Genomic DNA, 13,842 nt, shown 5'->3' with positions numbered 1-13,842 from the left:
TGTGGCTTTTACTCATAGTGTCAGAAAGGGCTAATGTTGTGAATAAAATCCTGGTAATGAAGTTTGGCAGGAAAGACTATTTACTATAGATATATTAACAGATGGCTGGTATGATTCATGTAATAAAATCTTATTTCATTTGTAAAAGTTTACTTTTACAGTCTATGAATATGTGTCTAAAAATACTACAAATCTACACTATTTTTTTAATCCTCACCTGAGGATATTTTTATTTGCTTCTTTTTTTGAGAGAGAGAGAGAGAGAGAGAGAGAGAAACATTGATGTTAAAGAAGCATCGGTCGGTTACCTTCGTACACACCCAGACCAGGGATCTGGTGCCTGGCTGGGGATTGCACGTGTCTGGACCAAGGGCTGCATTGCACATGCCCGTGCCTGGACTGGGGATGCATCCACAACTTAAGTAGATGCCCTGACTGGGAATGGAGCCCGCAACCCTTCAATTATAGGACCACACCATCCAACGCCAAATCTACACTAAATTTGAGTGATTCGAGGTCTTAATGAAAAGAACACCAAGGAAAGATAGTAAGATAGGGAGAATGTGGACCCCAATAGAAAGTGGTATACCTATCCCTTGACACAAAGTAATAAATTACTTTATATTTCTTACCTCCCTAAATCCTCAAAACAACCCTGTGAGATACATACTATCACATGAAAGAGAAAACTACATTTCAGCAAAAGAAAGGTAAAACCACTATATTTTACTGAACAGGCACAAGAATGGGCAAAGAGGAATGTGGTAGGAAATAGAAAGAGAAAACTCAAATCAGAGAAACAAAATGGGTAAGAAGTCAAGGACCAGTTTTGGGATTTGCAACCAATGTTAATAGTGGAGGAAAAAACCTATTTCCTTAAAATAATGTCTCAACTTCTTGATATTTATTTATGACTGGTCCCCCACCTATCTTTCCATCCTTTGTATCTTGCTACTCACCTTTGATACCTTATATTCCAGCCACACTGATCTTCCTTTCTTCTAGCAGGTCATTCTCTCTTTCCTATCTTTCCTCTCCCTTATCTATCTATCTATCTATCTATCTACCTATCATCTATCTATCTATCTATCTATCTATCATCTATCACACCTAGGACTTTGCCTAAAACACCCCACCCACCCCCATCATGCCCTCTATTGTGCATGTTAGCTTATTTGTCACTTCCTCAGGAAACCTTTCCCTGATATTATACCCCTGCCAACTCTGCAACCCAGTCCACCAGATTCTTTAGGTATTCCTGTGCTAATAATGTCCATAGCACCCTATGTTCACCTCCTGTTACACAGCACTGTTATTTCTATACTTGGCTATTTTCCCCATTAAACTAAAAGTTCCATGAGAACAGATTGTTTATTGTATCCTCCTGCCTTCCAACATGCCAGGCACATACCAGCATGCAATAAATACTTGTTAGATGAATAAAATGAATGAGTGGATGTGCTGCTTCTTCCATGAGCACAGATACAACTATACACCTGCATGAATCAATAGTTTTGTCTATGAAAACAGGGCCTCTCAGGCAAACCATTTGTTGCCTTGGTGATTTGTTTCACTTTCCCTCCTACATAAAGCTCTGGTAGAAAATAAAAATTATTTTACCCCACCCCTCAGAAAAAAAACTATATAGTTACAAATACTTCTATGATGAGTTCACTTCTAAGAGTAAGACATTCCTCTTTTCTTATTAAGGTCATAATATATAACACAATACTTATTAGCCTTGCTAAAAAGCTCTTCTAAACACCCAGCAAAAATTCCTATTTCTTTTTAGAAATTCTAAGGGATTTTAAATCTTTTAAAAGATGGTGGTGTCATAGAGACAAAGAGTGATATCTTATTTACAGAACAGATGTGGTATTAACAGCATCAATAAAGTTTCTTTTATGCTGCCTGGTCCACTTTTCATTTTGCTGTTTGAATTTTATTATGCATATTAACCTATTAAACATATTAAAATTAATAGGACCATGATGCCTTCATTTAAAAATTATAGCATTAGCTTATCACAACATATTGCAGTTGCCTTTGTAGATTATTTTTTAAAACTTTTTTAAATGTCCATTAGTCTGGTTAATGAATATCTGAAATAATAGCAATGTTTGATTCACCCACTACTACATTTTAAGACACTTAGTATGTATGAGTAATTTTATGTGCTGAGATAATATACTTTAGAATAATATTGGGTTAGGGACAGAATAGGAAGAACCTCAAAGATGCAATAAAATGCGCTCATCTTATGGACACAACACTGATGCCCTGTGCCTCTGGGTCACAAAGCACAGGTTTACTTTGATTTTTCACAGCTCCACATTTCTTCTGCTTTTGAATCAAATTACATATGCTGTTATATATGATACATAAAAATCCCTACACAGTAAAAGAAAAATTCTACTGACTGCAGGCATTTTATTAAATTTAGCCCCCAATATTTGGCTTGCCCCCAGAACGGTTGTCCTATTGCCAATCATCTTACATTGTATCTCTGCCTTAACGTAGGCTAACATTATTTTCCTTGTGTTTTAGTTATCAAAATTATTAGGGTTAGTATCTTTCAATTATTCAAAACATCTTTTAAAATGTCTATAAATGTGTTACATTAGTTACTAAATCATGTTTAATCACTGATACCGAGATGACCCCACTTTCCACAGTGATCATACCCAAACAGAGGGACGGACTAAAGATATAAATTGTGAATTTCTCAATAAATTATCCTATACTGAATTCCTTCCATATGCCCTGAACTGTGCTAGGTACCTTCTATACTTTACCACATCACTTCCACATAGGTAAGATCATATCTTTTGGACAGATGAGGAAATCAAGGCTCAGGGAAGTTAAACAATGTATCCAAGCCCTAAACCTAAAAACTGTCAGAACAACAATTTAAATCCATGTCTTGCTCTAGACCAGCGATTTTGAACCCTTGTGCTGCAAGAAATTTTTAACACATGCAATACCTGACTATTTAATTGGGGGCACTGATCTCTTTACCCTTAGATTGTCAAATGAACAACAACAAAAAGACAACAGCCAACACCACAATAGTTGTCACATGTGAATGCTCGGTCTTGAATCATAAATATATGGGTCACATGATAGAGTTGCATCTTATTGGTCACATCACATAATCAAGTTTTATCTGATTGGTTAATTCTTGATACTAGAAATTCTTATATACAAGTATAGCTACCTGATTTGTTTTTAAAGTCACTTTAGAGCAAAAAGTGTAGGTAATTACTATTATTACTTTTTAAAAATCAATATTATTCCTATTTTTGTCAGATTGGGAAAAATGTATTTTGGGGGATGCTGTAAAATTTTAATAATTAGTTTATGTGTGTCATGAGATGAAAAAGGCTGAAAATTGCTGCTCTGGAGTCCTGCTCGTCACACTAAGTCATGTTACTTCTATTTCTCAGTAATGACATGTGATAAGAATTGAAGTTGAAACTAGACAGAAACATTCAAATAAAAGAGATGACCTAGGATCCTGATGAAAGTGAGCTGTCTGAACACCTGGAAAGACCTAGGGACCCATGTGGTGGAAACTCTGGACATTCGGTGACTCTGATGATTTCCTGGCCTAAAAATTCTCACCCCAATTCTGAGGGGCTCTGCAAGTCACTGGGACCAGGCTGAAGCCCTTAAGACGGTAGGCAGTCTGAGCCTTATGAGATCTACAGTAGGATTATTTCATCAGGGAGTTAGATTCTTATGAAATGTGCCATATTCATTTCCCTTTTTTATATGCAGAGGACCAAAAGTAAAAACACTTCTTCATTTATGTCTAATAGATGCTTTTATATAGCCATTAGGCAGTACTTCCTCTCAATTTGTTATAATCTCTCCTTTCATTAATATTCTAACAGTGATTCTTAAGTATGTGGAACAAAAAACGTGAAAAAGAATTTGTTTCTACAGTATGTGCAATAGAAGGGAGTGGGAGACAGAGTAGGCACAGGAGGATTCAAGGAAACAGCAAGTGCCTTTCATGACAGGAGAGAAAGAAGGGACAAGTGAAAGCATTTATGTCTGCCTGCCACCGAAAACTTTGACAGGGATGGTGGTCGGCTGTGAGGTTGATGATATCACGTGGATGAGGTGGAGCCTAGGACAGATCAGGGAGGTAGCAGTTCCAGTCGCACAGAAAGCAAGACCTGAAGAAATTTTCTCAGCCAGAACTGCTAGAAGGTGGACTCATTGCTAAAGGAGAAAGAAATGAGGGTTAAACAGAGATTGAATTAAAATGTGCAAGTTGCTGCCAAGTTTTTTGTCAGAGTCCCAGGAAAGTGGAGCAAGGGCATCCCAAGTGCATGGCCACTTGGAAGAAAAGAGTATCAGTGGTGGTGGGTGAGGCGGACAGGATTTGCATTCTGAAGCCCTCCAGGAAGTCTCCTCACCTAAATGCAGCTTTTAAATCAGTCATGCATTATTTTCCATTTAAGCATTGTAATATAACTTTGTTGTGTGTTTGTCCTAGAAAGATTACATATATGCCACCCTGGAAATAGTCATGAACATAACTGCATCAGAAAATTCATAAAATCTCATATGTGTTTGTCTTATTAAATTTTATAATTTTATGGTAAATCAAAATAATAAGATATTGACATCTATCTCTGATATAGGATTTAAAGCAGAAGAATATGTTTTAACCTTTATATCTGGGATCATCAATATTTTGGTAAGTGGATATAAAGCACAAGACATTTTTAAAATTAGATCCTGTTTTCCAAGTTGAGGAACTGATCTCAGTATTGATTTAATTTGTTCAATGCAACAGCCTTCTGGTTTACACTTCTACTTAATAACATTTTATAACTTATTTTTAAAGCCCGAATTATGTTTTACTGTGTCTGTAATTATCATGATTTTGAAATAAATAATAATGCAACACACATAACTACATGTAACACCTCTGGAAGACTAAAACATATTTAGAGACTATTTTCCTTCCTAGATTACATAAGGAAATACCATTTCCCACTTAGCTTCTTTAAAAATTTATTTGAATTAATTTTTCTGATTTCACTGGTAAAACTGAATGAGATGCCTGGTAGTTTGGGGAAGTAAAATGAGGTATTCATCTAACTCTGAAGCCAGGTCAATTAACCCAGCTAGAAGCTTTTAGGTTTCAAATCCATTAACATCAGCTGAAGCTGCCATATGTGATACTAGGCCCTATGGGAAGATATCCATTAAGATTTTCTGAAATACAGTCTGTTAAAGTAAAATATTTAAGGTCATACTATGGGGAACTTGGTTTGTGGCTTCAAAATTAAATAATCTTTTCTTTAGTAGTGAAAGGGAATCACAGTGGGAAATCTACCCTTAATGAGTCTCACACATGAAGCTATTGATTTTTGCCCTATTTAATGGGTGTCCAATCAATGTGAGATCCTAAAAGATATAGCTCAAATGAACTCATGGTATACTTATATGTAAAATGAAAAGGGAGCTAATGAATAAATGTGTTTTAATTCATTTTTTCTCAAAATAATTGTAATTCCTATTCAAATAACCAGTGCTTATAAAATGTAATACATTATTTAAAACTGACACAGAATAAAATAAAATGTTTTGGAATTTTTAGCTATTTTCAGTAAACCCATAAAAGTATTGCCTACTGATTTCATTCCATTCCTAGTTTTATACTTCTATTTCTGACAATGCAAATATTTAATTTGCTCCTAATCAAAATAGAGAGAATCACTTCAACATTAAATACTGTGTTCATTTGTTTCAAATTAGGACCTAAAGATTTTTTTCCCTTTAAAAAATTACTAAAATGCAGAATATCAGAATTCTCCAATCAGGAACAATATGTCAAGCCACAGTAAAGCTGATTGGTTTCTTCAAGCACAGAAGATATGGTTTTTAAAATGAAAAGCTAATTATCACACTCAGAAAGACTACCCTGACATGTTATGTTAAAATGATGTGTAAACTACACTACTACTATAGATATGTTAATATTGTGCTACAAAAAGATGCAAAAGCATATCCTGCCATAAAAACACAGGTAAATTCTCCTTCCATTTGCACACATACACAATACCACTTTAAGAAGTTGAAATCAAATAAAGACAGGACCCTCAGACCCTCCTGGGGAATAAAACGCCCAGCAAAGTAAATTATACTAATCATTTTATCTCATGAACTGGCAGCATCTAGCAGAGCTGTTTAATTACAGGACCAGAATAATAACAGGAAAATGCTGCACACAACAGCCCTGTTTCCTAGCCTACCTTTGTGGTGACAATGCACAGGCAATCCATCCTGGATCCCTACACAGGACTCAGTACATGGAAATCACACCAGCAAATCAGCAAAGGTGAGAAAAGCCGTTTGGTAAATAGCAGAGCCTGGATTCAGCACTGGAGGCTTTTCCAAGGGGGCCCCTCATGGGAAAGTGGAGCTCTCCTCCATAGAGCTCAAAGCAAGCAGGATTCTCCTAGGCACCGGAAAATCCCCTAGAAATCAGCTCCGGCAAAACTTCCAGGTGGCTTGCTGGGCTCCGCGGCTGCATGGTCTTTTAGCGAATTCCGTGATCAGAACAAGCCTCCTGTGAGTGCCTCGCACAGTTCTATCGTGGTGGTGAGTGTTACACCAAGCACCAGAGAATCACATTTCAGCTCTCTCGTTCTTGTTTCTGAATTCTGATCTGCTGCTTCAGTATACACATAAGATCTCCCGTGCCAAAGTCCCCCCTTTTGCTGCCTTTCTCTTTCCTACTAATAACTCTGAGTAAGCACAACACAAAAAACTACCCGGCCCATCTATCAAAGGGCTGTCGTTAGGCTGCCAGAACAGCGGCTTAGGGTAATAAAAAGCTATTTATTATGAGCATGATTCCCGGGAGTCTAAATGACTCGAAAGATAGGACTGAAAAGCTAAGGTGCATGCGGTGCTGCATACATCACGTCTCAACTCACTTGCAATTACAAGGGCAGCTTCTTACAAACGACTAACAGCTGGAGAAGAAAAATTGGGCCAGGGACTTTTATTTTTTAAAAAAACTGTGGATTTGGAGGTTGAACTAAGAAAATGTTAGCTTTCTTCTTTTATTTGTGTACCTATTTATGTGGTCTATGACACATGCGAATATACAAACAACCTGAATATTCAGACAAAAATGTAATTATGAAATTAGAGTGGGAGGGGGTTACAAACTATTTCCAAAAGTTCCCCATTCAGAGAGACAAAAAATGAGTTCTTTCCCAAACTTTTCTCTCCTCGCTGGCTGCCTGCAGGCACTTATTACGTGGGCAGAGACAGCTCTGTATTCCCTCTGCAGCATCTTACCAGCCAAATGATTAACCTTCCCCCCTTCACTCAAATCCCTCCCCCTCTTCCAGTGAAATTGTTACATATACTGTCTTTGAGATGTCTACAGTATCTCTAGATAATATTTTTCATTGTCTTGGACTCATAGGCAGAGACAGACTAAAGCAGACACATAGAAACAGGGGTGCAGAGAAAAGGGGGTATGAGAGAGACAGAAAGTGAAAGACATGATGAAAAGCACTGCCTGACCAAGAAAAATGGAAAATCAGGGACTTCTTTTCACTAGGAAGAAAACATAGTCAGGCATACAATTGACAACATCAAGAAGAAATGTGCAAGGACCCAAACATTGTTTTAACTATTAAAAGTCCAGCAGAACCAGATCTGACTGGGTAGCACATTTGGCGAGGGTATTGACCTGATATACCAAGGTTTCGGGTTCAATCCCTGGCCAGGGCACATATAAGAGTCAACCAGTGCATGCATAAATAAGTGGAACAACAAATCATTGTTTCTCTCCCTCTCTCTCTCTCATGTTTCTCTTTCTCTCTCTTTCTTTCTTTCCCTTCCTCTTCTCTTTAAAAATCAATCAATAAAAAATTTTTCAAAGGTTTCAGTAGAACCATTCCTTACACAAAGGATTTTCTATAATAAACATTTTTAAAAGGATAAACATGTGAAATTCTTCTACTTTTCATGAATTACCTAGGTTCCAACCTCAATATCCTATTGATTGCTAAATTGGTGTCTCAAAAACTGACACGGCATTCTTTTACCATAATGAGAGCTCTGTTTCTAAAGATATAAAAAATAAAAAAGTTCATAGCAAATCTAGTATGTGTTCAAAGGAAAATATGTGATTCAAAAATTATTTATAGATAAAAATAATTTCTTCCTAGCTGTTATCCTACTGGTGTAATAAACTTCAAATAATTTTCAAGTTAAGCAATACAAATAAAGCCCATGTTTGGTACATTCAATTAGGCAACGATGTTTTGGTTCAGTACAATGAACAGGTCAAAAAAGCATTACTTTGTCTATGCGCCTCCTTATTTATCATATTGATATAGCAAGACAATTTAATTCAGTACTTCCTAAACTTATCTCAGAGCATGGGTAAGATCATGTGCTTGAGCATCTCCAGGTAGCAGAGAGCTTCTCGGACACCACCACAGCATCTCATATGAAACAGATGCCTATTGTTGTAGTCTCCTTCAGACTAATTTGGCTCTGTGCTCGAACAGCACATACATGGCAAAGCACTTGTAATTTTCTCACCAGCTTGAAAGTTTAAATGACTTCCCAAGGGCAGATAAGTTATTGCAAGTCCAGGGCTTGGTTAGTCATTATCAGAACAGATAGTCAGGGATCAGAAAGACAGAGGAAGTAAATTGGGTAGCAGAGTAAATGGATATTTTATAAGGTGTCCTTGACAGAAATGTACCATTGGAATTAAGTTCCTATATCCTAGAGGGGAGAAAGCTTAGATATAAGCAAACTGGCAGAGGGAGCTGATTAGTCTTCTGACCCTGGCTGATCACAGATGGAAGCACTTTGGAAACTATGAAGACCTGCAGAAATGAAAGACAACTCACCCAGCATAGCTCCTGGTATACCACATACACTGCCTAAGTCATTCATCCAACACGTTTGTTGAGGGCTCACTATATGATTTTTTATTAATGTCTGTATTGCCTACTAAGCTATAGCTCTTAAAAGACAGTTTTGACTCTATATTTCCATTGCCTAGTCTAGTATCTCATTCATTCAATAAATATTCTTGAGAATATACTAATATGAGGACACAACGGTGAGCCCAATCTAGCAGAATCCTCACCTATAAGTGAATCAACAACTATACTACAATACAGCAAGCAGTTGGGGTGTTTGAGATACAAAGTAGAGGAATTTAAGCCAGGATAGAGTAGTCAGGGAAGGCATTCTGGAGAGAGAACTTGAGTTGAGAAGTTCCCACTGGAGTTAGCTAGAAGTTGTGAAGAAGAAGAATTATATGCACTCTATTATATTTGAAACATAAATGAATCAATAATATTTTAAATCTTTCTACAGCCAGCTTACATGAATGAACATATCCAAAGGACTTTCATTAAATAAAAGTACTTTAGAGCAGGCATTTCACAAACTGAACATGCAATCTCTGCTGGAGAAAATAAAAAGCATCATTTACATAACATTGAGTACAAATGTGCTGTAAAAGTGGGTAGAATCTACATATCCTATAATCATTTGGTTGTATTTACCATGTGATGAACTGGACAATCTTTGTATATTTAGATAAAAGTAAACAGTTAACATTTTAAAATTTAGTTCCTCAAAGGATGCAGCTCTCTACTTTGCATGTACCTTGCCTTCCAATGACTTTCCCCAGATATTAGATAGGAGATAATCCACTTCTTCACCTCAAGGGAAGCACAGTTTTATTTTTATAATTAACAAGGCACTGATTGGCCTGAAGCATTTTTTACAGACACAGAACTCAGCTGGGCCTGTGATTTCACAAGAAGTATTTGGCAAGATATAAATCCACAGCCTCCAAACTGCTTTTCTTTTCTTAAGATTTTATTTATTTATTTTTAGAGAGAGGGGAAGAGAGGAAGAAAGAGAAGGAGAGAAACACTTGGTTGCCTCTTGAGCTCCCCCTACCTGGGACCTGGCCCACAACCCAGGCATGTGTCCCAACTGGGAATGGAACCAGCAGCCCTTCAGTTCATAGGCCTGGGCTCAACCCACTGAGCTCCACCAACCAGGCCAACTGCTTCTCTTGATATTGCTTAAGGTTAATGACATGAAGCCAGAAACATATTGATTGGTAATAAAATCTACCATTGGAAGTTTGACATCAGAAAATTACTATTGTGAATTACTTGTACTAAACCTGTACCTGAGCCATTTAAATGCATTGTGTTTATTTATTTATTTATTTGTTTGTTTCCAACAGGGAAAAAAATCTCTAGAGTGAAATGCATCTTCTGCCTGTTCTCCTAGAATCTAAGTCCCATGAGAGCAGATATAAGTCTGCCTCTGGCATGTAGCACAGTAACTGTACTTCAGAGATACAAAATTGATATTCTGGGAATGAAGGAATGATCAGAGCTCCAGTTGTGTCCTTTATTTTTCTTGATAAGAAATTTTAAAAATCCTGTAAAATCCATCCTTTATCTGTACAAGAACCATTGATGCATGTGGTAACTACTATATATACTTTATATATAGTATATATTTAAATATATTTAAGAAAATATACTATACTATACATATTTAAGAAACAAATACATTTGGTGTATGTAGCTGAAGATATTTGCAGATACAAATATTTTGATTAGCAAATCCAATCTAATGCAAGAAAGTGACTTTGAAACAAACTGATCTGTAATGGAAAAGTGTAGTTTCCAGCTGTAGTGCTTGCTGCTAAACTGGGCATTTGCCCTGGTGACAGAAAAACAGTAATAAATACAAGCACTTGTATTAATAATAGCAGCAATTTATCAAGTGGCTATTATCTGAAGTACTGCAGTAAATACTTAAAAGGCAGCATCTTTGATGGTACCAACACCCTTCAGAAATTAAATACAATCCCCATTTTACAGACGAAGAAACTGAAGCTCCCTGAGATTACATGATTTGCCTTAGAGGAGGACACAGAGCCTAGATGACTCCAACCCAAGTGCAAAGTCCGTGTGCCTTCCATCTTATCATACCTCCAATCATGAGGCAATTTCTGCCCCCCCTGGGTCCAACCCAAGATGGTGGCCCTCTTTAGGCAAAGGTAACCTGGATTAAATGCAGATTAATTACAAACAACTTGGGATCTGCCTACAACAACAGGCACTTCTCTGGGCTTGTACACTGAGACCTCCACAGCTCATAAGGGCCTTGGGAGCAGTGCAGAAGGAATGGGCCCACATCAGAGAGATCACCTCCAAGGGAAAGAACTGAAGGAATTGCCCCATGTGAATTTCTCCTTCCCCATCCATCTATTACACCACATTCCCAGGATAGCAGGCACATGAACAACATCTGCAAAGTTCATTAGCTTCGTAAAATAATAGGCTGCAGGCAGGTCATAGCAAAATGCCTGCCCTCATTTCCAAGTTCTCCAGAGGAAAATAGGAATTGAGGGTCAACTAGAAAAGATCTGACTTTTCCAGGGAGTTTCCATGATGAAAAAAAGGTCTAGAGAGTGCCTAATCCTGAAAAAAAATTATGAAAGGCAGTAGTCTATGTATTCTGTGCATGTTAAATGTAGTGTTTTTTCTGTGAGAGAAACATAAAAATTATATTTAAAAAATGCTACAGAAATCAGTACATGTTCATTTTTTCATGATTTTTAAAAAATATTTATTTATTTATTTATTTATTTTTAGACAGACAGTAAGGGAGGGAGAAAGAGAAGGAGAGAAACATCAATGTGTGGTTGTCTCTCGTGTGCCCCCCAACCAGGGACCTGGCCTGCAACCCAGGCATGTACCCTGACTGGGAATGGAACAGGAAACCCTTAGGTTTTCAGGCCAGCACTCAATCCACTGAGCCACACCAGGTAAGACTCATGGTGGTTTTTAAATGTATAGACCAGAATTGCATGTCAATTTTGCTTACATGAATGAATTAGTACATAGCTAATTGATAACCATGTAATCCTCCCTTATTATTAACATTAGAATCTAAAAATTCCTCTGAGATTTTGGTAATTTTAGGAGATAAACTATAAATGATTAAAATATTTGATAAAAATTTTGTTTCCTTAACAAATCAATGTTTATATAAACTTTTTTGGACATCAAGTATAGTCATTATAGGACTCAATTTTTCCTACTGTTACACAATGATACAAGTTAAATAAAGTCCAGAAATTCAAATAGTTCTGCACAGGCCTCAAATCTAAAAAGGTATGCAGTCTTATACAATTTTGCTTTCACATTAATATAAATAATCTCATTGATATTGCTAAATGTCCTCTCCATGCTCCACCTCTCCATCTCCTTACATCCCATCCCACTGGCCTGCTATCTGTTCCTCAAATACAGTATTTAACTCTCCTCATTCTTTGTCAAGGCCCTGAATTTGTTGTTCCCTCTGCCAGAAATTCTCTTCCCCTGGATTTTCACACATCAGGTTCCTTATCACTCAGGTGTCTGCTTAGATGTTACCACTCCAGTAAGACCTTCCCCAACTGATCTCCTTAATTAAATTAGATTCCCTTCCATCACTCTCCATTACATAGTCTTGTTTATTTCCTTCATAGCAATGATCAAAATCTGAGATATCTCTTTTATTCTTCTCTTACTATATTGTCTATTTGTAACTTATTCTTGGGAGCAGAAAGCCTGTCTATTTTGTGCATGTCTGTATCACCAGTGTTGAGAACAGTGCCTGGCACACAGCAGGTGCTGCATCCTTTTTTGAATGAAGGAGTGAGCTGCATCACAACAAATCTCTTTTTTAAAAAAATAGGGTTAGAATTAAGAGTCCAACATGAAATTTGCAATCTCACTCTTAATATAGTTTGGTTTCTGAAGATGTGATTTACACTAGCCATAGTATTTACAAATATATGAAATAGAAAAAATAGTTTTCAGATTCAACATTAATTTTTTATTCAGCAGGATGAGATTAGGCAAATACATGTTATTGAATATTCATAGCCAGTGAAGTAATTATAATTTTAGAGGTGGTGAAACTGCAGCTCAAAAACGTTGACTTGCCCAAGCTTATATAGCTACTGGTTTAGTAAACCAGGACATGGTGGGCACCTAGATGACTGGGTAGATGGGCCAGGATGTGAACCTTGATCATCTGTCCCTAAGTCCCATCCCATCTTTGTTATGATGGTGATATGATACTCTTTCAAAATCATCAAACTCATTGATATAAGCAGTAAATACCATGTACTTCAAATGTTTGGTTCTAAGGGTTCCACATCTAAACAAAGTATACTTCACTGCTTTCAAACATGTAAAATCCAGGTTCCTAAATACAGATACATCAAATGGCCAGAGTCACTTTAGATACAGCTATTAAATAAATAAATTGATATTTAAATTGAATAATTAAAAATAGTTTTATTAATATGTCAAATTTAGTAACACAAAAACCTGATTCTCTGCAATGCTAATACAGAAGTCCAATCATTTATCTTTAATAGACAGAATATTGACCCTGAGGCAATACAAGATGCTTAAAGACAAAGCGTAATATCTTCATCAACCTGGAAATGAGGAGTAATTACATTTTATGGTTAAAATTAATAAACTGGATTAGCCAGAGCTAACCACAGTATTCCAAAGAGAGAAGATTAATCACACATTAATTCCAGATACATAGAAGCCTGTCACTTTACTCTGACACTGGAAAATAAAGAATACACTCAATGCTAAAATAACTTGAGTATCATGAGTGTAATAAAAAGTATAACCACATAATATTTAAAGTTGCCCACATGGAATGAGCTACTTGGGAGGAAGGTGGTAAGGTGGTAAATATCCTATAACTGGAGGCTTTCCGGCAGAT

At 36.7% G+C, this 13,842-nt stretch overlaps 1 protein-coding gene across 10 annotated transcripts in view; it reads right to left on the bottom strand.

The window, feature by feature from the left end:
• DLG2 (discs large MAGUK scaffold protein 2) overlaps nucleotides 1–13,842 on the bottom strand; it is a 1,904,207-nt gene that overhangs the window by 1,531,534 nt on the left and 358,831 nt on the right. The window contains exon 1 of one of the 10 annotated variants that reach the window (XM_036030127.1): nucleotides 6,276–6,665. The exons of the other annotated variants lie outside the window; for them this stretch is intronic. Coding sequence (XP_035886020.1) covers nucleotides 6,276–6,305 — 30 coding nt within the window. The 5' untranslated portion in view covers nucleotides 6,306–6,665. Of the gene's footprint in view, nucleotides 1–6,275; nucleotides 6,666–13,842 lie in introns of those variants that run through there. 10 annotated transcript variants of the gene reach the window in all.

The sequence above is a fragment of the Phyllostomus discolor genome, chromosome 6 (genome assembly GCF_004126475.2).
Source record: "Phyllostomus discolor isolate MPI-MPIP mPhyDis1 chromosome 6, mPhyDis1.pri.v3, whole genome shotgun sequence".
Classification (NCBI taxonomy): Eukaryota; Metazoa; Chordata; class Mammalia; order Chiroptera; family Phyllostomidae; genus Phyllostomus; species Phyllostomus discolor.
The sequence above is the reverse complement of the archived record's forward strand: the minus strand, read 5'-3'. Positions and strand labels throughout refer to the sequence as shown.